The sequence below is a fragment of the Symphodus melops genome (genome assembly GCF_947650265.1).
Source record: "Symphodus melops genome assembly, chromosome: 4".
NCBI classification, from domain to species: Eukaryota; Metazoa; Chordata; class Actinopteri; order Labriformes; family Labridae; genus Symphodus; species Symphodus melops.
In genome coordinates, this window is record NC_136694.1 from 25,381,446 (window position 1) to 25,405,790 (window position 24,345).

Sequence of the window (24,345 nt, forward strand, 5' to 3'; positions counted from 1 at the left end):
GGTATTGTATGTTGTACTGTAATGTGTCCTCTGTTTGAAAAGTAATATAAGTCATTACTGGAGTGGGAAAAATGAGGGAAACAACACAAAACAATAAAAAGAGAAACAATGTTTCAAGAGTGTCAAGAATTTGAAGTCACTTTGTAGAACATGCTGTTTGAATAACCTCCTGCACTCGGGCTTTTCCTTTCTCAGCCCTTAATACAGACTCATTAATAGTTCCTCGGGGAGTTTAGGAGAAAGGCTCAACCATGTCTGACCCCTGAAGTGTTCAGAAATCTTTCTTTCAGGTACTTTAGGTAACAATGTCTGTTGTTTAAGTTCGATGGATTTGGTATAGTTGCAGTGTCCGAAAGGGTTTATAAATCTGCTAATGCAGGAAAGTCTCAGTGAGCATTTTATCTGTTAGAGCGCAGACGTTTTTTGATATCCCCTCGGGTCACACACTAAAGGCCTCCTTGTAGTGAATTACTTTAACCTTGTGTGTAAGCTTGGCACATGACAGAGGGGTGGAGAAAGCAGTGTAGGGGCATGGCACTAAGCCTCCCACAGCCAATAAGAAGTTGACTGACCTCCCCATTTAGCACCATAGTGTCCACATCGTCCCATTGTTTGATCTGGGCTCTAAATGAACTCAACTTTGCAGCTTGGATAGTGTGGGGCCAAGGTGCTGCTGGCAACTTTTGGACTGTCACAGTGGATATAGGCAGATAACTCCAGGACTGTCTGTGAAACATTTGCAGTGACTTCTTTTTTTTTTTTTTTTACGTCATACATATTCAGAGACTCTAAGTCCTATTCAATGAAGTCTGTAGTGTGTTAACGTGCCTCAGAGACTGCTGTTTATCTGCAGAGCTCATCTGGCCCTGTTCAAGAGCTGCTGTCAAGGTAAGATGCTTGAAACACACACTATGCACATTCAACAATTGCCAGACATCACTTTAAAAATAATTACTTGCATAAGTAGTCTATTTCCATCCGGTTATACATTAAAGATGGATTGCTTTCTCAGTATTAAAACAATACTTATTACAGGAGTGTGCAATTTCACCGAGCAAATATTTAGCGTGTGATTCTCATCTATAATTAATCAGACAAATTCATTGCATGAAATAAGATGAGTTTAAGTTTTATGTTGCTAAGGGGCAATTTGCATGACAGGCAGTTGTCAAACAGAAATATAAACACATACTCAAACACAGCACAGGAGCCATTTCTGCTTTATTGTCCCCACTCATTTTAAATGATTTAAAAAAAAAAAGAACAGACAAGAGGACATCCGGGGTTATAATATGTTTAAAAAACCAATAGCAGATGGAACAAAGGACAATCTGCCTCTATTAGAGCCACCTTTGGGGAAATAAAACCTGTGCACTGATGGAAACATCTGGAACTTAACATGTGAGTGATGTTTAGGGACCAAAACAAGAGTCTGCACCAACTTCAAAGGGGTGCCGAAGGTCATCACTAGAACAACCTGAAATTTTTTAAAGTAACTTAATGTTTTTTTTTTAGTTTGGCTCTCTTTCTAAAAAGTACACATGGTCCTACATCTGTACCTATTTCCAATACCAATACTTAGACTTTAGTATTAGACAATGCTAATCAAACTGTCAAAGACAGTGTAATAAAAACAAAAGAAAGGCCAAATTTAACTTTTAAAGCACCACTTTCTGCTGGCATGATAATTTACCTAAAACAAGTTGGTTTTTGGGGGGCTGATCCATTATGGTATCAAAACCTTTGACTGACTGGCATACTCAGTTACACCAGGGAAGAAGTGCAAAAAATTACAGTTCTTCTAGTGTCCACTTGAGGTACACTTCAAAACGTTTTTATTTTTATTTGATTTTTTTTTAATCAGCGACACACATTAAAACATCAAAACTGCCTTTAAAATAGGAAGTATAGGCTTGCCTTTCTACATACAGCATTGTGTGTTGGTGTTGAAAATAAAGGCAGAATAAGGATTTTTCTGTTGCAGTTTGTGAACAAAACTCAATGTGGCCCCTCCTCCCCAGGTCAGTAAGCAAGAGAGTAAGTAAAAGTAGAAAACAAAGAGAAATTATCAGAGCGAAAAAAAAAGAAAAAAAAAAGACATGGAGCAACGTCAGCAGGAATAAAAATATCTAAAAGCAAAATCACATTTTCTGATGATTCACAGCGTTGATGTTTAAAACACAAGTAAACACATCTCCACACTGCCTCGTGGGAAGATGCTGGATTTTATGTGAATCCAGTTGAAGCCACGCTCCATCCTTCCTTCTATTATGTTGTTTTGTGTGTGCGTGCGCGCATTGGTCAAATAGATGCACTACCGTTTATGTTATTAGCTGGGGACAACACACCACATCTTAACAATGAAAACGAACAAAGTAATACAAAAACATTTTTAAAAGTAGACAGAAAGCATCTCTACAGAAATAGACAATGCCACACGTTTAGTGGGTTGGAAGTGATCATTGAGGGGGATTACAGGGGCATACATTGTTTTTAGGTAAATCCTCGTCAGTCTGCTTTCAAGCTTCTCGTCTACAAAGAGTCATCAAACTACTTACATTGCTGCTCTGCTGCCACCACCTCACCCTTTATCACATACAGGGTTCAGGGGCCTCTTCTGAAAATCAATAAACATTTCTTTAGTCTTGGCCTTGTGTATTTGGAAGAATGTGGCAACGCCAAAGTAATGTTTATTGATTTTCAGATGAGGCCCCCAGCACCCTGTGTGATCCAGGGTGAGGTGGTGGCAGCAGAGCAACAATATAAGTATACAACTCTCAAACTTAACAGGACTGTATTTTCATATTTTAACATCTTGCTACCATTAAAGTTAGATTAGACTAAGACTAAGACTCTTGTCCCAAATGGAAAATTATTCTTTACAGCCTGCTGTAAGTAATGATAGATAATAAAGTTCAATTAGATAATGAAGTTCATTTTTCTGTTTTTGTGATTAATGGATGTTGTCTGTCTTACATTAAAAAAGCAGAAGCATGTACTATATGTTTTTGGGTTACTTATTAAAAAAATATGGCCAAATGGTGAACACACAATTATATTTGGTGAAGCTATATTGCTATATATGAAAATAAAATTCTTTAGAAAATTACATGATTTTAATCATTAAATGAAGTATTAACAAAAGATTTTGTTGGAGTAACACACATTTTTCCTGCAAAAACGAAGAATGACAACACTTTTGCTAAATTCATAAAACATACAGCATTTTTCTACTTTTGTTATGAACCAAACTCTCTAATATATTGTTTGCCTATTTATATTGAGGGTGACTCGAAATACATCAAAACAAACACATTCAACAAAGTAGAGAGCGGGATTATTTCCCTGAAGCCTTCTTAAAGAGGGAACATGTCAAGGTGGGGTCCCTGAATGCAGCATGTGGAGGATTTCTATAAGGAGGGGTGGGCTTTGCTTAAGTTGCCCTCCTGCTGATGTAGGTCAAGTCCAACAAAAGGGTTTCATTACTTCACATACCAGGCCTCAGGTCCCAACAGTGCTGCATGTAACGTGTTTTTTAAATAACCTCTAAAGGAGGAACAAAGTCTTGTGTCTTTAAAAGAGAGACATCAAACCCCTGTCCTCTGCAGATCCCACCCTGCTCTGTGCTGCTACGTGTGTGTATGTCAAGTGGCACTTTTAGGCCACCCACTTTAACTGCTTTATTTAGACCTTTATGAAGGAGGTAGCGTTGATACTTCTGCCTATATGTCTACTTATATTATCCTCCGACATAGCTTAAAAGGATGAACTCTGCAGTTTCACTGAACTCTTTGTAACTTTTCTCTCAACTTCAGAGAGGAGCGATCAATCCTTAGTGTGAAATTATCTGTTTTATTCATTATTTTGATGCTTTTGCCAGTTTATCTGGAGTCCCATCTGTCTGAAGTTGTTCTGCCATTCATCATCTGATGTCAACCACTGAATTTTTCATTCCACATAAAACAGAAACTCTCTCTGTGCTTCCAATAAAGTACATTTCCCCCCACATACTGTCCTATTTCAGATATGAGATGGTGGATTTGAAACGACTGTTATCAGTCTGTTAAAATCTTTCAACAGATTTATCTTGTTTTTGTGCAGACCTTCAGTCTTCAGGCTGGGGACATTGCATTGTGAAGGTCATCCATGCCTTCATAACCACCCATCTGGACTATATAATGGAGTCCTGTCTGGGGTCACCAGCAAAGCCATGGACATGTTCCAATATGTCCAAAACTTTGCTGCCAGAGTCCTCACCTGCACCTAGTCCTGGCAGCACATCACCCAAACCCTCATTCACCTCCACTGAATCCTAATTAGATCCTGAGTCAAATACAAAATTCTCCTCATCACTTATATATCCCTCCATGCCCTTAGTACCTCTCCGACCTCCCACACGCCACATCCTGAAACCTCCTGTACTCGGACACTGGCCTACCGTCAATACCACTTGTCCCTCCACCATGTAAAGCGTCCCTAGATCCATGAAAAGCACTATATAGATTACATCTATTATTATCGTAATTTTAATAAACAACTTCAACATTTAAATCCATCGAAGGTGACATGTTAATTCACTGATTGCAGAGGTTGCTACATAAAGTGACCAGCAGAATTTAACACTGAAGAAGCAGCGGGAACAACTCAGTGCAATAAAATGTCTTGTCCAAGGATACATCCCCCGACCCTCTGAGTGAGAGACAACCGATTCTACCAACTGAGGCACAGCCGCCACTGTGAACATAATCATCGATGTCAATCCTTGCTTTCCAGTTTAGAGGGCTCCAAATAGGAGCTCCAAAGCTCCAAATAGGTTTCAAAGTTTCATCTATTAGCCAAACAGCCCCATCTCCTCTCAGCTTAGCAAACATACCTCTGTTCACATATTGACAAATCCTAGAACATCAGTTGTGCAACAAACAGCAATTTCTGCTAAAATATTTTTGAATAATAAGTGATCTATGACGCATTTCTTTTTTTTTTTTTACACATATATTTCAAATCAAATTATCCTCACTGACCCATAATGTCTCCTTGTATGAGTAAATTTTAAAACCTCTCATCTCTCTCCATTAGACCACCTATTGCATCAGTAGAAAAAAGCAGGAGACACATTTACAGCTGTATAGCAGCAGCTAAGGTCCCAGCTCAATAACAAAATTTCGCATTAAATATTCACTACTCGCTGCCCTATCCAATACGTTTTCCCGAGTACTAAACCAATTCATCAACCACATCAAGTCCTCCTCTGCTGAAAAACACTACATCATCACCTGCTCTTGAGCGAGCCCTGAGCTATTGAGCAATGTGAATTCAACCTGTATTCACCTGATCAACGCTTTCTCTGGATAGTCTCCCCTGTGTAAACAATACAGTAAGTTCTTTGACTCTGCAGGTGGACTCTTATTTATCAACTCTAAGGAGACCAGCTGGAGGGGTTTAGGAAATACATGCAGAAATAAATTCAAAGCAGAGAAAAGCCTAAAACAGCATCTTATTCTTCAGATTTTTTTTGTTGGTTACTTTTTTTTGGACAAATTTGATCTCTACAAATACACAGGTGGTATCTGTAATGCAGAGTTAGTCCTCATAGGTCTGTTTGAAGAGCATGTAGTGGATGTTTAACATGTTGATGGGGAATTAATACAGTGACTCAATAAAGAGATGACCTGCCATCAGAGAGTAAGAAGGCGGATTTGGTCGATAAACTGAAGATGAGATGCATGAGGGAAAAGAGAGGTCAGAGGTCAGGAGGCGGATGGAAATGGACAAAGATCAATTCTGTCAGACAGCAATAAATACAGGTATCTTCAATGTGGGAGGAAAAATCGAATTGAAGAAGTTCAGAAGAGGTGAAAAGCATTGAGGGAAGAGTTAAAACATGGCGTTACTCTGAGATCCATGGTTACACATCTGGTATTTTGTAGTCTGTTTTCAGAGTTTGTTTAGGAATGTCAGCTTTGAGTCCCGAGTATTGACCCTCAAGAAAAGTTTTGTCAGATTTGTGAAGAAAAATCTGAAATTACAGTGAAACTGTAATGAATCTTATTTCCACTTCCAGGGTCATTTTAAAATGCTGAAAATATCATGAATACCAAAAGCTGTGATTCATTTCAACCATCTTACTGGGAAGTTTAAGGGTGAGCATGTAGCCGTGAACTTCATAGTAAATCAAAAAAACTCAAACCTTCAGTAACTCATATGTGTGCTGAATCCTCCACCAAAAAATGAACTTGATAGCCATAAGGGCTCCGTTATATCCCAAAGTAAACTATAGCAAATATTTTAGCAAGGTTCTGTTACAGAAAAGGTATAGGGCACTGTCATGAAACAGAATACCAAATGGGGAGCAAACTTTGAGTCCATGTTAAAAAATTATGAAGGTTGCTTACATGTTCAGTCTGTTTAATCAACCCGAGGAAGCGTCAGGCTAAACAATGACATCACTGCAATAAGTGTGTAGTGGATAATTTATTTTCTATTTAATTCAACTTTTTATTAGCCAGCCAGTCGGTCGTGAGTAAATGGTATTTTTTTTTATCCATGTTCAAAGTTAACTCTCTTCAGTTATTCAAAGCTAAACACAAAACATGAAACTCAAGTCACCATTTGTACATTTTGTTTTGTCTTATGTTTTCTATTAGCCATCCACCGATTTATTAAACAGTTGAACATAAATCACGAACATGAATCTTAAAAACATGTTCTGCAAATAAACACAGATCAAGTACTTTTCCCTCATGTTTTTCTCTCTCCTAAACAGGTCCTCACATCTGTAAAACTTGCTGAAACTGAAGAGAGAAAATGGCACCTGCCGTCGGTGGTCCTGTCGGCTACACACCACCTGAAGGTGGCTGGGGATGGATGGTGGTCGTTGGAGCCTTCATCTCTATCGGCTTCTCATACGCATTTCCAAAGTCAATCACTGTTTTCTTTAAGGAGATTGAGGTGATCTTTGATGTGACCAGCAGTCAGGTGTCCTGGATCTCCTCTATCATGTTAGCGTGCATGTACGGTGGAGGTAAGCTAAATACAACCTGCATACCCTAACACCCAACATCAGCACCTAAATACATACTATAGATTGAATCTAGTTCTGACCCTTATAAAAACGGTGTAAGATTTATTCCTGTGTTGTTTAGTTAAAGCTAACCCATTGCTTGTTGACAACACCCTTGTATTGAAGCCTTTTAGCCTCAGTTTGTCCACAGATTCTCAGAATTATAATGCAGCTATATAATCAAGTCTCTCATACTGAGGTAAAACAATACAGTAACTCCTCTATTGAAGTTCTGTTTATAAAGGTGCAACATTATCTGTCTCTGGAGCACATGAATGGGTTTTTACCCACGTATTGTTTTCCCCTGCGCTTTGAGAGGGGAGGACCACAGAAGACTTTTGTTGTGTTCCTGCACTGACGAGATGAATGCTTGGTGATGTCACACAGGTCCAGCCGGGCAAGTGGTGATAAGGGTCTATTCATGTTCGTGATATTCAACACGGAGAGAACAGAGTTCAAAGGAGCTCTCCTCGTCCCTCAAGACCGTCTACTCTGAAATCAAAACACAGCAGTTCTCTTTACTCCAACGTGTGATAAACTGGGGAAATGATGACTTAAGCATCTTTTTTTAATCTCAGGAAAGTTTCAGGAAAGTTGCTTTAGTGTGCTAAACTGACTGAAGAGGAATTATTGTAGCATATATTACTTATTTCTATCAAATGCTCTGTTCTGCCCTGAATGTATCATTAATGCAGGATCTTAAAGCAATAGAAGTGGACTTAGTATTTTCTTGATAGTATTCCACGGATGACATGCATACTTTGATTTTTCTCATGCATTCAAAACTATCAGGCTTCATAGTCAGTCAAACCTACAGCACAATTTTTACAACATTTTTAAAGCAATGTATTCCGTTCCTCTCGATATAAGTTAAGGAGGCTTCAAGGAAAAAGATTGGGGACCACTTGTGTAATTTAGTCTATTTAAGTCATTCCTAAGGTTTGTGTTTTACACATCCTCAGGCATTTGAGGTAAAGAAGCTTGAATGTTGCTATAATGTTGTAATGTTGTTTTTTTGTTCACAAGTTGTAAAGAAAGGCAGAAAATCTGAACACTTTTCATCCATAAGTGACTGAGTAATATTTTATTTTATTTATTTATAGGCTTTGGAAAGGCTAACCTTCATTCAACAAACCTGTAGCTAACATAGCTACTAATGGCTAGAGCTAAAATTACCTTTAGCCATGAATTGAACCCTTTCCTTTCTTATCTTATCTTTCACACTATTTCAAAGTTTCCTGCTGATCCGCTAAGAAGTCTAATTTTTCCTTTTGTTGGATGTTTTGATAGCAAGGGTGTAATTTCCTAGCTAATGGCAATGTAGGCTTAAATGTTGTTGATTATGCATGCTATAGTCTTACAGTAGGCTTATCAAATATGATGTTGTACATTGGCTGGATATACCTTTTTTTTTTATTTTTTTATTACAACGATTGTTAAGATTTGCCAAATTCCTTGACAATATTGCAGCATTTTAGCCGTTCACCGGAAACATGACATCAGCAGAATATGATCACTATGCGAGTATATGGTAATTAAACTTAGGCAGACATGTCTAGGAGAGCAAAATATAACCTCCATGTTAAAGCCTCATTACTGCACAGTGAAGGTACCCTCTTCCAATGAAGGCATACAAAGTTCTGAGACCTAAGAAACACATTCCTGTTGGGGTTAGAGGTTCCTCAGTTACGCTCATGAAACATGTGAATAGTCTTAAGCCTTTCACTTTGCAGTCTGGTATTTAAAATATCCCTTCAGTTGAAGCCTTCTACAGTATCACGGTGAGTAAGATGTACAACTGTCTGAACAAGTTATGAGCTGTTAACTCAACATTTAGGTGTTACATTGTTAAGTCATGCAACACAATATAGATGTAAATATGCACAGACAAAAGCCTGCTATGCATGGTAATTGAAAGTAAGTGAGGAAATGTTTGTCAGCGCTGTGAGTGGATGACAGCTGAGTCTGTTACCCTCTGGTAAACATTCAGAGCACATCAGCAGGAGAAGTTCATTAACAACCTACTGTTGCGTACCCCTGTACTCCTCCAATTTTTCTTTCATTACGTTCATAATATTCTACATTGGTGTGTCTCCAACCTTTTTATCCCGAGCAGTTCTCCCTGCATGGCAGAAGGAAAGAACTCATTGTTAGTGTGGAGACTGGCTGCATTACAATTTATAAAACCCTTTGTCTTGCACTGTGGTGGCAAATGAGTGTGGACAACCTCTAAACAAAAACTGTCAGTTTCTATTTAGTCTCATTGGACAGTGCTGGAGTTTGGCAGAAAGGCAGCAGTATCTTTAATCTGGGTCCTCATGCTCATTTATGCTGGTTGTTATAGAACATTGATGTAGATGTTGTTTTGGGACCTGAACACTCCACACATTTGAGTCATTTGTTAAAATGTAATGGTGATTTTTTTTATTATTATTATTATTAATCTTAATTTAAAGGTAATACATGTTGACTTATCTTTGTTCTGTTCTGACAAGCTTTCTTTGTAAGTTGCAGAAAATGTTCTTAATATAGCTTTTATCTGTCCCGAACAAGCACACTGATAACACCCACCCACTTATCTGAACTGAGGTACTTCATATAATGATTTAATAAGCATTTTAGACCCCTTTAAGAATCAACAAACAATACTTTTCTATCAATTTTAATGAACCCCTGAGCCAAATAAATGTTTATTTCATTACAGCCTTCATGGTTTTTCTGACACATGGCATTATAAATGGCATGAGAACAGATCTACTACTGCACTGCAGCACTGACAGAAATGATTGCAGAAGATGTTTGAATTTTCCAAGCCAAATCTGTGGCACTAGAGACCCCTGGTGGCTGTGCATTGCTAATTCGATTTTATTTGTAAATCTCCATCCTTATGCTGTGTCCATATGTTTCTTTCTCTTACCATATAGGTCCTATCAGCAGCATCCTAGTGAATAAATATGGGAGTCGTCCTGTTATGATTGCCGGTGGATGCCTGTCTGGGATGGGCCTTGTTGCTGCCTCTTTCTGCAAAACTATTGAAGCTCTGTATTTTTGTATTGGTGTGATTGGAGGTACCTAAGTTTAACTTTCTGTATTTTTAAGTTAAGTCATGACTCACTTTTTGTTTATTTGCACTCTGGCGCCATCAAGTGTTCTTAAAGGATAAAACCACCAAAAAAATACTTAAAATTGCAAAACTCATTAAATGCTCAGATCCTTGATTAATTCATTAATTGCTGTAAATGTTTTACTTTGAGCAGATAAGAAAATGATTGTGGATTTATAAACATAACAAGAATGATGAAAAAATAACAGTAAACTTATGCAATACTCAGTTTACCCCAACCACTTTTTTAGCTTCAACAAAGATTTTTTATTTATTTAGTTTTTTAAAGCTCTTTCACACTTTTTTTCCATTTCTTTCAGGTTTAGGATTGGCCTTTAACCTGAACCCTGCTCTTACTATGATCGGAAAGTACTTCTACAACAAACGACCTATTGCCAATGGAATAGCGATGGCTGGCAGCCCCGTGTTTCTTTCCACCCTGGCTCCTCTGAACACTTGGCTCTTCGACAAGTTCGGCTGGAGAGGAAGCTTCCTGATCCTGGGCGGCCTGCTTTTTAATTGCTGTGTCGCTGGTTCCCTCATGCGGCCCATAGGACCAAAACCCAAACCTGTGGAGAAGAGCACACAGAGGAGGACTGTACTGCAGACAATTAACAGTTTCATTGACCTGTCTTTGTTTAAACACCGTGGCTTTTTGCTCTATATCCTGGGCAATATTATCATGTTTTTTGGCTTATTTGCCCCCCTGGTGTTCCTCAGTAATTTTGCAAAAAGTAAAGATATCCCCAAAGAAAAGGCAGCTTTCTTACTGTCCATACTGGCTTTTGTCGACATGGTTGCCAGGCCCTCCATGGGCATTGTGGCAAACACTAAATGGATCCGGCCTAGAATCCAGTACTTCTTCGCTGCCTCTGTGCTCTACAACGGTGTTTGTCACATCCTGGCACCAATATCAGTGGACTACACAGGCTTTGTGATTTATGCTATCTTCTTTGGGTCTGCTTTTGGCTGGCTGAGCTCAGTGCTGTTTGAGACCCTGATGGACCTTGTTGGAGCACAACGCTTCTCCAGTGCTGTGGGCCTGGTCACTATAGTGGAGTGTGGTCCCGTATTGTTAGGGCCCCCTTTGCTTGGTGAGTAAACTGCTCTATATAAGTCCCCAAATTCACAGCAACTAATTTTAATGTACTCGTCTTTACTTTGGCGAAGCTTCAAGTTGACTGAAACTATAAAATGTTGCTCTTGTTTTCTTCACAGGGAAGTTTAAAGACATCTATCATGATTACAAGTACACGTACCAGGGCTGCGGGATCCTCCTTGTCGTCTCCAGCATCTTCCTTTTTGCAGGGATGGGGCTCAACTATCGACTGCTGGCAAAGGAGAAGAAAGAGGAGGAGAGGAGGGTCAGGGGGGTAGGGAGAGAACAAAAGTCCAACAGGGACAATGCTGCCAAGGAGGTAGCAGAGGCTAGGAACACAGAAGACACTGTCTAATAGACTCTATGCCAAACCATGTTGAGCTACATTTTTGTTCAGTGTTGTTTTCTAGAGCTTATATATGATGGATGCATGAGTTAAAGGAAATGGCAGTGAACAATCTTTGGTTTCTTTATTACTTTTTGTTTTAAAGAGCATAAAAATGTTCAGTACTTCACGAGTAAATCCATGTGAAGAATATAAACATATATAAAAGCCCTTAAAACCTGATGAATAATCCACATAAATACCTCTGATATTCTCACATCAACTGTTATTTGTGTTTGATAGACTATTAAAGTCTGCATAGCCGTTTATGTCACTGACATAATGAAGATATTATTATAACGCCTTTTCAATCTCAGATGGTATGTCTATAACCTTATGATAAGTTGTTATTTGTGCAAAAACCCTACACAATGTACCAAAATAATTAAAGAGATTATTCAATATGGAGCATTCAAAGTGCAGTGCTGTATTTTTCAAAACCAATTGCAAACACGTGATATGAAAGTGTGTAATTATAGCATTCAACTTATTTTTTATTTTCTTCTCAACACTTGTATTTAAAGGATTTGATCCTTTTCACAGTGACTGTGTTGTTTTGGAAACATATTTGGGGCCAACGTTTTTCATCTTCTTTATATTCCACAAATATATATCATAACTTTACTTAATGTTTCTTTGAATGACAGTCCATTTCTTGAAGAGGGAATAACGAATACTATTTAGGGCATTAGACCTGCTTTTAATAGCTTTGTGTGTTCATATAATAGAAAAATGTGCCAATGACTGCAAGTTGTATTTGGATCACATGTTATAAAATCAAATAAAACGTATTTAGACAACAACACAAAAGTCTCAAACTACATTTTTTATACATAATGGTTTTCAGGATTGCTGGTGGTGGCACTCCGTCTCTTTCTTCGTACCCCTCACGTTTGAGTCAACAAGGTAACTCAGTATTTGAAAGGGTTTACTGGCAAAATTACGTAGGCTAAATTACAGGTCTTACGCACAGTTTTACGCACGGACTCCAAATGGATTAATCACATTATCTCCATCAAAGCTGTAACTACGCAGTGATGTCATAACCATAACATAAACATAAATAACATGGAAAAAATAACGTTTCCATAATGTATAAATAACAACATACTGCATTTTAAACATTATTAATTTATATTGTGAAATTACTATGAGCAAGTTACGTCCAGCCATGGTAACGTCACGTGGCACAGAATTCTCGCTCGCGCGCTCACGCACGCACAGCCGTTGGTCTTTGGAGAAACCGTTAATGTAACAGTTAACTTTTTTTTCTTGGCTGCTGCTAAGTTAATTTCTTAATATTTAATAAAAACAACCAAAGGTAAGTAATAACCCGGTTGTTGTTTACCACGAAAAGGTCAGAGCTTACTGTTTAGTGCTTGTTATTTTGTTAAATTTTAAATGTCATGACATTGAATTTATTTCGTGAGTCAAGTAAATGTTAGCTAACTAGCTAAATGAGCTAGTCGGCTGTGTAGTTACAAACCTTTAGATAAAGTTTATTTGATATGCACAGAGGTGAAATTAAATAATACAAGGAGGATTAGGGCCTCTTAAAGAAAAACAATCAACTATTTCGAGATTAAACTCGTAAAAAATCCTATATTCATGAGAATTTCCATATAAAGTTACTAGAATAAAATCATACAATTCAACAATTTACTTAGAAAAAGCTTTTGTCCAAAATCGAGACATCAGAGAGTAAGCAAAACACAAGTATCCAGGATCTAGAAAAGAGGAAACAGTGCCAGGAAGTGCAGCCTTAAATCCCAAAGGTAACTCGTGTGCTGACAGCTTTGATTCAAAGCTGTTATCAGGATAATCAAATTGTTATCAAACAAAATCATCACCAATAATCATACATTTACATAGAAATTCAAGTCGCTATTTAAGTCCACATCAGAAGAGCAACAGTTACTGGTTAGAAAAAAGACAAAGGAGGAGTTATACTAGTTGTACTCAAGTAAAGGTTTTACAAGTACGGAAATAGGCTTCTTCCTTGTATAGTTTGAAAATACAGTTTGACAAAATAATAACATTCGTTGTGTTGGGGCTTTACTTGTGCAGATGTGAAACTACACATACTTTTGGCACATCATCACATTGTCCTTACATATCAGGAGGACCCTGAAAAGATACTGCAAGAAACTGTCTTTTCTGAAGAAGGACCCACACTGACTTGGGTCAAACTGCATTTTCCTCTCTCTGCAGAGGAAAAGGCTTTAAGTTTTCTCTTTTCATCATTTTCTCGCAGGCTGGTCTCGTAAATGTTCGAGTTTATTGAAGTCATGGATCGCAAAGAATGTCAAAAGTTTTTATTTTACAACAGAGTATTCGGACCATCTTAGTTACGAGTTTAATCTTGAATTTAGATTTTTTTTTAATTGTTATTACGGTAATAATTATACTTAACTTCAAAGGTGAGATGTCAAAAGTTGAAGCTTCTGAAGCTAAAGTTATGCCTTACATTTGATATCTGAAGCTTTTTCATGTATCTTTGTGGTTACAGGATGGAGAGAGAGCGAGGTTTTAACTTCAAACTGTTGGTACCTCCCAGGGTCAATAAAGGACAGGTGTCTGCTGTTAGACCTCAAGAAATACCTGAAAACTGTGGTGATTTCATGAAAACATTAGAGCAGGTACGTATTTACAGCTAATAGGTTACTGAGGGTAAATTAATAAATATAGTAATGCCAAACATGTAAATGCTTTCTTAGCACTACCACTTTCATACTGTACAGTAATTATTAGCCAACATTTCAGCCATTGTTTTACTTATTGTCAGCTAGAAGCAGTATTGTTTGAAGGTAGCTGTTGGGATGTATTCATTAATACCCATGCTGACAAAGCATTATTAATGTTTTCACTTAGGGATACAGTAAATGCTTTGACAAAGAGCAGAGTATGCATTTTGTCAAGACAAGCGTGGTGGGACCAACTAGAGAAGGTATTTTCTCTAAAACAACGCTGCCCGCTTTATTGAATTTAAAAATATTTGCAAATGCTGTTTATCTTATAATGAATTGGTGTTTGTCTTCCTCTTGAGATTTCTCCAAGATGAAAGTTGTGCCACCAATGGAAAAAGATGAGGTAAAGTTAATATTATAATGGTAGAATAGCACCTGATTGGCCTTTACAACACTCATTTCGAAGTCTGAAAGCTCTATTGTTGTTATGTTGCTCGGAATAATTGTAATCCTGGAAAGCTTTATACCAAGCTGTTTGATGAAGTGGAGAGAATAAAGTGCTGGAAGATCAAAGCGGACTCTGACACGGTGCAGAAGGAAAGTAGACTCCAAGAAAACAAAAGAACAATTGAAACTCAACGAAAAGCTATTCAAGAATTGCAGGTGTGTGCCACAGAGAAAAGAAATATTTAAACCACCTAAATCACCTTTGGACAGTGTTCATGTTTCAATACAAAGTTATTGATGATGGAGATACAGCATACCCTAACACCCTTTCTAATCTATGCTGGCATCTATTGTTTGTGTTCTGTCCTTACAGCTTGGAAATGAAAGTCTTACCATAAAGCTGGAGGAACGGATCAGCGAAATTGAGGATCTGAGGAACAAGTACAGCTTAATATGTTTTTAAATGACGTCAGATAAACCAGAAAAGTGTGTTAAGAAGTAAGATTAATGGACTAACAAAAACTTGGACTGAAGCCAAAGACTTCAATGTCATAAAGGATTTTCTCTTTTTAACGTGGATCAATTGTTCAGCTAAACCATGCCTAACACCTAATCTGCTTTGAGGTTGTTATGCTCAGAGACGAGGTTTGGGAAGCACAACCCTTTCATCATAATATGCTCTATTTGCCTTTCATTATGTAAGTTGGCAGCCTGAAATTGCTCAATTTTGTGCAGCTATAAAAAGTCATATGTCTGTCAAGAATCATGCACAGAGCCTAAAAAAGACTCAGGACTTTCAAAGACAACTAATAGCAAAAGAAAGGCGTGCTGTATCAAACGTTGAAGTCCACTGCTTAGATATAGAACAACAATCAGATATTTATATTTTGATCATTTGTCTGCGTGAAATGTCTTCTTTATATCAAATACCTAATCTAAATACAGACACAACGCAACGAGGAACCTGTGCAATCTACTCAAAGATACTTTTGAGCGGTCGGCTGAGAAAATGCATTTATGTAAGTAGAATATGTTTGAGAGTGTCTTTCATCTGAACAGAGAGACGTTTATGGATAAACTGTGGCCCATGTTTACATTTTTCAGTCGAATCTGAACGAGAAGAAACCCATCACATCTTTATGGAAAATAGTGGGAGTATTCAGGTACAATACCTCATGATCAACATATGATGACATATTTTGAAATAGATGCTAATTTTCCAAACAGAAATTTGATGGACAGTTAAAGAGAAACTCTTTTTCTGTAGAAACTGATTGCAGCATTTGAAAGCCTCCGCATTCAAGCAGAATCTGATCAGCAGGAGATGCAGAAAGGTTGGCTTTTAAGATATTAAGATATATTACTATTTGGCTTTTCTCAGTGGGTACTCCAACTTGTCATAATAGGTCAGAAATAACAGAATATAATCTCTTATGAATGACTTTGTATCATTTTGTGAATAAATTGAAAACACCTGCATCAGAAATAATAACCTATTCATCTTATTTCCCAGTCAAAGAGGGCTTACAGCAATTTGAGATTCTGAAAGAGAAATTTAAAGAAGAATATGACATGAAAGAGAAGGAGGTTAGTAATATTTTGTTTTGGAAAGCAGTGTAAACGTTATGTTTTTTTCAAACAAACAGCTTGAGGAGTTTCACTGCATTCACAGGTGGCAGTTCTTCAAACAGATCTGAAGGCACAGGAAAATGAACTACAAAAGATTCTACTGGACTTCCATGAAACCCAGCAGCACTGCAAACAGCTTCAAGAAGCTACAAGTACGTTCATTATTAGACTTCAAGATGAAGTGATCACAGCGGTTTTTTTTGTTGGTTTTTTTTCACCATTTAGCAAAAAAGGAACATTTGTGACATTTTGTTAACTAAAAACTTCATTTATTTTCTTATTGAGCATTTTGAAAATGATTTGACCAGAAAATGATCAGAACAGAAGTATTATCTGTATTATTGATATGATAGTGTCTCACTCAGTATACTTATGGTAAATAACATGTATTTTTCTTTATTTTATTTACATTTAAACGTAAGCAGTGTAAGTATATTTTGTTAATTTGAACTACAGAAGCACACAGAATTTTTGAAATGTCTTCTTTCTTTTCAGACGAACAACATGAACTTCTGAAACACTCAGAAACTGAAAAGGAATCCCTTCTTCATAAACTGCAGAGTGTGGAGCAGTGCTTGAAAGAAAGCGAAGTGAGTGTGTTAGGAATCAAGTCATCGTCGGTAAACCTGGCACTCATTGGGCTCTGTGCATCGGCGTGAAAAAGATTTTATTTTTCTTAGGAACAATGTGAAGCCATTGCTGCGTTGCTTAAAGAAAGTAAAGAAGCGTGTGCAGAGACGATTCAAAGCAGAGATTACAGCTTGCAGGAGCTCAGCAGAGTTAAAACTCAACAAGCAGAGAAGCAGGAGCAGATTGAGACGACGATGCAGGAGCTGCAGAATTCTCTAGCCTCAGAGACACTGAAGTATAACTCGCTCCTGAAAAATCACTGCAGAGTTCAAAACAAAGTTATATGTCATGGTGTAATGTTGTTTTCACCACTCATTTTAAGGGCCAAAGAACTTGAGGATAAACTCAATGCAAACATGGGGGAACTTGAAAGGAAAAACACTCTTTTAGGTAACTTGCTGATGGATATATATCGATATCATTTTTACATTTATTTTTGCTGTCCTATAACACTGACACAAAATGTTTATCCAATAGGAGAGAGCATGGAGCAGAGTGCAATGAAAGCTGGACAGATCAGAGAGCTACTGGATGAACTGGTAATTACTTTTCCATTATTTTGTTTTATTGCATTGAGTGTATTCTATGTGACTACTATGTGACTACACCAATCATTGTATTGTGTCGAATACAAAACCCCTTACATTAAACACTCAAACGAAGCGTCTTTGTTCTTAGGACTTAAAAACAAAGTCTGTTGAGTCCATGCAGAGTAAGATGGACATGACTGAAATCAAAGTGAAGGAGCTTGAAGCTGAGCTTTTAAGGAAGAACAAAGTAGCACAGCTATTGAAGGTAATGTAAAGAAGGGAATGTGACGTTTGTTCCATTGGCTAATACTCGTACCTATAACTGTATGCCTTATGTACATTCTCCTATTGATGCAGAATGAAGCAGATGTTGCCTCTGCTGAAAATGATATGCTGAAGAAGATGTGTGAAGCTGCTGAAAAGGAACGCAAAGATTTAAAGGAGAAATCAGGAGAAACAGAGGTTTTTATATCGTTTATATTTATTTCAAGAATAGATCAAAGTTGAATGGAATCAAAAAAAAGTAAATTAATAACTATTCAAAGATCGTGTCCCAGTCCAAATAAATTCATCCTCTTTCTGCCGTCAATGTGTTTATACATTTTGTAGAGATTATGAAAACACATGCAGTGATACTTTTAATCCATATCAGTGTTGTTGAGTTGCCGAACCTCGAGTCTGCTGTCGTCTCGAGTGCCCAGTGCTCAACTGGGTCGAGTAACGAGTCCTGTATATCGGGACTTGAGTTGGACCCAAGTCCAAGCTCTGGACTCAAGTACGACAACACTGATTCTGATACAGGTGCTATCTTCACAGCAGAATGTTTTTGAATATACCCTCAGATCAAAGTGCAGAAGCTGGAGCTCCAGTTGTTTTCTGAAATCGAGAAAAATAAAGAAAACGCCTGTGAGATGGATCAGTTGAAGAAAGACATCGCACAGCATGAGTGATTGATTATTACACACCACACCATAATATTAGCATGCACACTAGCATGTTGTGGTTTGAATGTCTAATGTAGGATTTGTGTCCTTTTTAAGAGAAAAGTACGAAAAGCTATTATCCAACTTTAATGGGCTGCAGCGTGAGAAGGAGGCCATCGAAGAGCAGTTTGAGAGTGGATCTTCCAATGTGAAAGCTATTGAGGCGAATATTAAGGTCGGAATTTTCCTAATCAATTTTAAAAGATCATTTCCAGGTGTACAGCGTCTGTATACATTTGGTTTTATGTTTGTTTTTTTATTGCTTTATGCTTCTTATAAATGACACACTTGATTGTTCAGGTGAGTGAGGAGAAGGCTGTAAAGCTTACAAGAGAGATTCAAAGACTGGAGGAAGAAAACCAGCGTTTACGGTAAGTTTACTCCTATGTCGACAGATTTTTGAATAGTTTTCAAGATTGAAACAAACATTTTCTAAATTAAACAGAGAGAAAATAAACTCATGTGAAAACAGAATTCAAGGGACTTATCAGGACACTGAGACTCTACAGAAGCAAATTGAAGAAAAAGTAAGTGTGCCATCAAACCACTCATTAAACAAACCGAAATGTCCAGAAAGATTTTAGGTTGTAAAATGGGAAATTATTTTTATGTGCATAGGGTGAACATTTGCAGGAGGAAATCACAGAGAAGGACAAACAAATCAAATCTATGGAAACAAAGGTGATCATAGTACTCTAGATGAACTGTTGTTGCTGTTGACCTCTGTCAGAAAGTAACTAAAATGGAGTTTTGGGGGTTTTTTCAGCTTTTCAATCTTAGAAGAAAGTTTGAAATCCGACTTCGAGCAAGTGATGAATTCCAGAGTGAGGTTTGTAAAGAAAGTGAAAATTGCAAATATGACCAAAAAAACCAATGCTTTTGTTTATTCAGTTCACGTGTTGCGTCTCTTTTTTCAGAATAAAATGCTGAAGAAACAAATAGCAAAGGAGATGGCAAAATCCAGTGATCTTGAAACTGTGGTATGGTGAAGTGTCTTTATTCAGATTTATCTTCAACTAGTAAACTAGTAAGTATAGCCCTGTGTAATGAAGATGTTTGTTTGCCCATAGATCAACAATCTTTATGCGGAGTCCCACGACCTTAAACAAATGAGTGTGGAAGACCATCAGAAATTACTAAACAGTCTTGAGTCCAAATCAACATCCGCAACCGAGCTTGAAAACGAGGTAATTTTTACAACAGTGTTATGTTCCCATTTCCAGCCCTTTAGTCTAAATAAGAGGAGTCACAAACACGTTGTCTTGAAGGTACAAAAGCTCAGAACAACAACAGCAGAGGCCGTCAAGAGCAAGGACGAGGCAGAACTCAAATGTCAACAGAAGATAGCGGATATGGTCGCACTAATGGAGAAACACAAAGTACGCTCATCATTACGAAAAGTGCCATATGAAAAAGAACTCTTCCAGCAGCATTGGTGATCCAAAAACATTTTTTATGGAATGTGACTTGTCATTACTAGAGCCAGTATGACCGGATGGTTGAAGAAAAGGATGCAGAGCTGGGCGAGAACAAAAAGAGAGAGATGGAGGCCGTTTCCCATAAGAAGTCACTGGTACGATACTGCAATGTCACACATCAGTTATTCAATGAGAAACGGCTAATTGGAATTCAGCATTTAACATCCTAAACCTTCTTTTTAACCAGGAGTTGGATCTTTTGAAGAATAAAACAGACAACGATAAGCTGAAGCAACAGCTGAAGACAGAAGTGTCGAGGAGGGTACATGAAATCTGTGTTTGAATCGGTTTATTTTTGGCTCCGAACTGGAGCAAGATGTACTTTGTTTTATAAGAGACACTTCATTCTCTGACAAACACTTTTAATTGCCTTTAGGCAAACCTGCAGAAGGAGCTTTCTGATTTGAAGAAAGAAATGACGTCAATGAAAATCACATCACAGCTTTCAGGATCAGGAAACAAGCAGGTGCAAACCTGCATACGAGCAATGTGAAGCCACTAATTGCTATTGTTTATCACATGTATCTAACCAAGATTTCATCTCACATTTCTAGTCTCCTGCATTAAGACCTACACAAGGTAAATGTTCAGATACTCCAAAGGACTGTTTTGCAACAAGACGCGCGTTTGACTTCTCCGAGAGCAGAAACACTCCCTTCCAAAGTAAAGTCACGATGAATGATGACGTGAGTTTAATCCGAGTTTGTTCACTTAGTCAAAGCGTTATTTGAGATTGTGTAAGTGAGATGGATATGAAATCATTAAGATTTAAATTCTTTTGCATTCCTATCCAATTATACTTAATGTTTCCATTCAGAGCCTCATCCCATTAAAAGTGCTACCTTCTTACCTTTTAACTGTATTTTCATGCCTTTGTTATTCAGATATCCTCTTCAATCTTTCTTATTGTGTGTGAAGAAAAGAAATAGGTGTTTTGGTGGGGATTAGTCTATCAACTGTGCATGCACTGTATGTGTGTGATTAAAACTGTGTCCTCATGTTAACGTCATCAGTCACTGTATTCTTTAACCAAAATGTGCACCTATAAATGTGACTGCTTACATTCTTAGTCGTCTTTACAGAACAAAGACTCTGATGCTGAATCCATCAGAACACCATGTGGAACATCACAAAAGACCCAGGTAGATGACCGTTTGATGCATTACTGAGTGAATGTGATTAGACTGGTATTAAGGTATTCATTCAGTTTATGATTACATTAACTGTTGTTACTTTCATAATCCTGAACACTGACATTGATTTCGCGTCATAGGACACTCAAAAGGGAGACCTGAAAACCCCTCAGAGTGTTCCAAGAAGAGTTGGAGGAACCTCAAAGATTAAAGTAATTGAATTCAGTTTCATTTTGACAATTCCCAAAATGAATAAAAAATATTCATCACGTCTGCTGACATTTTCTGCTTGAATTCCTCTTACAGTCCTACAGAATAAGGACACCCCCTTCGACTGAAAAGGCTGCATGCTGGAAGAAAAAAATTGAGCTTGACCTCAAGTCAGACAGCTCGGATCTCGGTGATCTCCTGGTAAGTTTGATACAACTTTTTGTATTATGAATTGTATGTGATGATTTGTGTTGTGTTGCTGGAGAGGATGATTCTGGTTCCTCTTTCTGAAAGACATTTGCATGTGCACCGCCATCCAACTTTTCTGCTCCATCCTGTGAACGAAACCTCTTCAAAAAGGTAATTTATTCAGAGTCCAGCAATGCTATTTAAAGAGTTAAATGAAGTTGTAATTTTGTGGCATTTTCATTCAATCAGATCCAGAGTCCAGCCCCTCATAAATCACCAGGGAACTCCTTAAAGTTAGCTGCAATGAAAAGGATGAGAGATGCCGGCTGGACGGCTGTTACTGGCTGTAACAAAAAAAAGAAGACCAATGAGAAGATCTTTGCGTAAATAGTCCCGTGACAGGTTAGATAACAGAAACAGTAACACAGTTTTTGACAGGTGTAGGAGTTCATATTCCATCTTTCATCGTATATATGATAACATTTTAAAATAAGAATGGTCAATAACAGGCAAATGAATTTCACAGGATGCATTAAAAATGAACTCTATGAACTAGTAACAATATTATTCACAGTTGAAAGTTTTATTGGCGGATATTCCTACAACTCGAGCTCCTTGTTCTTCATTACAATTTAAGTTTCACCATTTGTGTTTTTAGTTGTAGTTGTTTGATTTGTGTTCAAGTTCTGTTTGGTGTTTTACTAACTAGAAGTCTTTGTTGGTGTTTAAGTGTAGCTTGTTTTAGCACAGGTTTACCTTGTAGTTATGGGAAAAGGGGATTGTTCAGTATTTCTAACTTAGTATATCCAATTTATTTTTGAATCTTTGTATTGGCATTGTTTACATTAAAAGTGATATTAAGATCAATCAGCTTTGTCTTTGAATGAATGCTCTGCAAATAAGCAACTTCTCATCCTCTCTTCAACTGGCCTTCAAGTTTAAGTAGGGACATTTCAGTCTTGTGTTCAGTATTCGCCATGTCAGTCAAGCGCCAACGGTGAAATGTCACTGTAGGGAATCTGTTCACATTAATGAAGGAACTCCAGACGGAACTGAGATTGCTCTTCTGATGGTGTCGGCACATTGTCGTATATTGGATGGCCATCATAAAGTCCTCCAGAAATGACAAGTGTGTCCTCATCTGCTACATAGGTATCTGTAGGAGGTGTAACAGGTGTTTAAAATACAAGTGATGAATACGGTGGTTTGTGTTTTATCGTGTGATGAAGGAGGGTTCCTTACCTGTTGCATCAGTGTTGGTTAAAGGTCGATGCAAGTATTGGATATTGTGTTTGCATTTGTGAAACATAAACACAAGCAGTGCCATGGCAAACACTCCGAGGACAACGCTGAAGAGAATAGTCAGATTTATTTCTGACTTGTTTAAGCCAAAACCTTAAAATACAGAAACAATAACACTGATAAGCATTTAAATGATAAATCTAAAAACAATGACATCAAGTCAGATGCCTACCTTGTGTTGTTATGTCCATTAAATCTGACGTTGTGTTGACGGTGTGAGAAGAATTAGCTGTAGTAACTGAAGTGTCAGGTGAAGTTATGTCAGCTGTAGTTTGCTGTACTGTTGTTGGTGCAGTAAAAGTCAGCGTGTTGGTGCCAGGTGTTCCAGTTGTCGGTGGTGTGTGACTTGTCAGAGGAGTGGTGCTGGTGATTGTGCTCTCAGTTGCTGGAATAGTTTCGGTGAATGCTTCATTGTTCTGAGTCGTGCTATCAAAAGGAGTCGTGTTCTGAGTCAAGTTAGAGATAACAGTCACATGTGATGGTGTGGAGTTTGCTGTATTTGGCATCATAGTTGTGTTAGTTTGGTCAAAGCTAGTTGATAATGTAGGCGTGACTGTCAGATTCCCCTTATCTGTTTGAGCCACAGCAAAATGAAACGCCAAAAGGCAGAAAGCCAATGCAGCAAACTTGGTGTCCATGGTTACGAGGTCCTCTACTGTGAAAGAAAAGACGGACTAAAATAGATGTGTAAACAATGAAAACTGTAACATCTGTTATTGTGTTTACCATAGTTATATTCTGACTAGTCTTTGGTCTTTGCTCTGGATATTGTTAGACGTAAACACTTAAGATTTTAAATAGTCTATGACCTTTTGAAAGTTCTTTCAATTTCAAAGTTTTCAAACATGACATTCACATTTGTGCTGCAGGAAATAACTTCAGACTCTAAAACACAGCAGTGTAAGCTAATAACACCTGCTAACACATGCTAATCTTTTGCAGTCAGCTCAGTGGACACTTAATGATTCCCTCTCATGAGAAAGATAAAGAAACAACTGATGCAGAACATAATTTCATTAGACAGCCGAAAAGAACGACACATGCTCACCTTTGTTACTATCAGTGAAACACTATCTCAGTTCCTGGTATTGAGAGCGCCTCCATGTTCCAGTAAACAACACACTTCCTGTATACTCACACAGCTTCGGGTTCAGTTAGCTGGCAAACTGGCAGGTAAAAGTGGGCAGGCCAGCGCTTTGCAAACTTCCTCTTGTGTATGTTACCACGGAGACTAAGGACTCTGTTATTTACGACACCAAAGCTCAGTTCCTCTCTTATCTGTCCCGCCCTCGCTCTGATCCAAACGCACTGCCCTGAGGTTACGAGAAGCCTTGTTGCAAAAGAACAATCTACGCAGTAAATGTACTTTTATTATCTGCATCAATGTACTCTGTCTCACATACAGTACATAACCAAGGTCATACGCTCACTGAAGTTCCTCGTCTTCTTAGGAAACTTGAAACGTCCTGGTGCTTGTGTC

The 24,345-nt window shown here is 37.9% G+C and overlaps 3 protein-coding genes and 1 long non-coding RNA gene across 8 annotated transcripts; 2 read left to right on the plus strand and 2 right to left on the minus strand.

The window, feature by feature from the left end:
- The first annotated feature begins 610 nt into the window (after positions 1–610).
- Positions 611–12,558, plus strand: slc16a1a (solute carrier family 16 member 1a). Of its 2 annotated transcripts, none has more exons than XM_079341797.1 (5): positions 611–888; positions 6,764–7,021; positions 9,985–10,128; positions 10,484–11,257; positions 11,382–12,558. In XM_079341797.1, the coding sequence occupies exons 2-5, from the start codon at positions 6,805–6,807 to the stop codon at positions 11,615–11,617; spliced, it is 1,371 nt and encodes a 456-aa protein (XP_079197923.1). In that variant the 5' UTR covers positions 611–888; positions 6,764–6,804; the 3' UTR covers positions 11,618–12,558. The 2 variants fall into 2 exon arrangements, with proteins under 2 accessions (XP_079197923.1, XP_079197924.1); XM_079341798.1 differs by lacking the exon at positions 611–888 and adding an exon at positions 5,338–5,374.
- LOC306822658 lies at positions 10,647–14,134 on the minus strand. Its single transcript, XR_013778914.1, has 3 exons — positions 14,061–14,134; positions 11,423–11,494; positions 10,647–10,732 (listed from the first exon to the last, which is right to left on the minus strand). It is a non-coding gene; the product is annotated as an uncharacterized lncRNA (long non-coding RNA).
- sycp1 (synaptonemal complex protein 1) lies at positions 12,864–22,430 on the plus strand. Of its 3 annotated transcripts, none has more exons than XM_079341791.1 (35): positions 12,864–12,968; positions 14,157–14,286; positions 14,519–14,594; positions 14,694–14,737; positions 14,854–14,997; positions 15,155–15,222; positions 15,727–15,800; positions 15,886–15,944; positions 16,049–16,115; positions 16,295–16,368; positions 16,454–16,562; positions 16,906–17,000; positions 17,091–17,275; positions 17,363–17,430; positions 17,518–17,579; positions 17,719–17,835; positions 17,928–18,032; positions 18,413–18,516; positions 18,611–18,728; positions 18,854–18,924; positions 18,999–19,080; positions 19,172–19,234; positions 19,320–19,382; positions 19,471–19,533; positions 19,624–19,740; positions 19,822–19,932; positions 20,034–20,126; positions 20,219–20,293; positions 20,408–20,497; positions 20,586–20,717; positions 21,114–21,173; positions 21,317–21,376; positions 21,471–21,575; positions 21,669–21,734; positions 21,819–22,430. In XM_079341791.1, exons 2-35 carry the CDS (start codon positions 14,158–14,160, stop codon positions 21,948–21,950), a joined length of 3,081 nt encoding a protein of 1,026 aa, XP_079197917.1. In that variant the 5' UTR covers positions 12,864–12,968; position 14,157; the 3' UTR covers positions 21,951–22,430. The 3 variants fall into 3 exon arrangements, with proteins under 3 accessions (XP_079197917.1, XP_079197919.1, XP_079197918.1); XM_079341793.1 differs by having other exon boundaries at positions 19,026–19,080; XM_079341792.1 differs by lacking the exon at positions 12,864–12,968 and adding an exon at positions 13,888–14,067.
- Positions 22,353–24,243, minus strand: LOC306822656 (uncharacterized protein). Of its 2 annotated transcripts, none has more exons than XM_079341800.1 (4): positions 23,914–24,243; positions 23,038–23,517; positions 22,806–22,958; positions 22,353–22,719 (listed from the first exon to the last, which is right to left on the minus strand). In XM_079341800.1, the coding sequence occupies exons 2-4, from the start codon at positions 23,501–23,503 to the stop codon at positions 22,592–22,594; spliced, it is 747 nt and encodes a 248-aa protein (XP_079197926.1). In that variant the 5' UTR covers positions 23,504–23,517; positions 23,914–24,243; the 3' UTR covers positions 22,353–22,591. The 2 variants fall into 2 exon arrangements, with proteins under 2 accessions (XP_079197926.1, XP_079197925.1); XM_079341799.1 differs by having other exon boundaries at positions 23,038–23,520.
- Between the last annotated feature and the right edge of the window lie 102 nt (positions 24,244–24,345).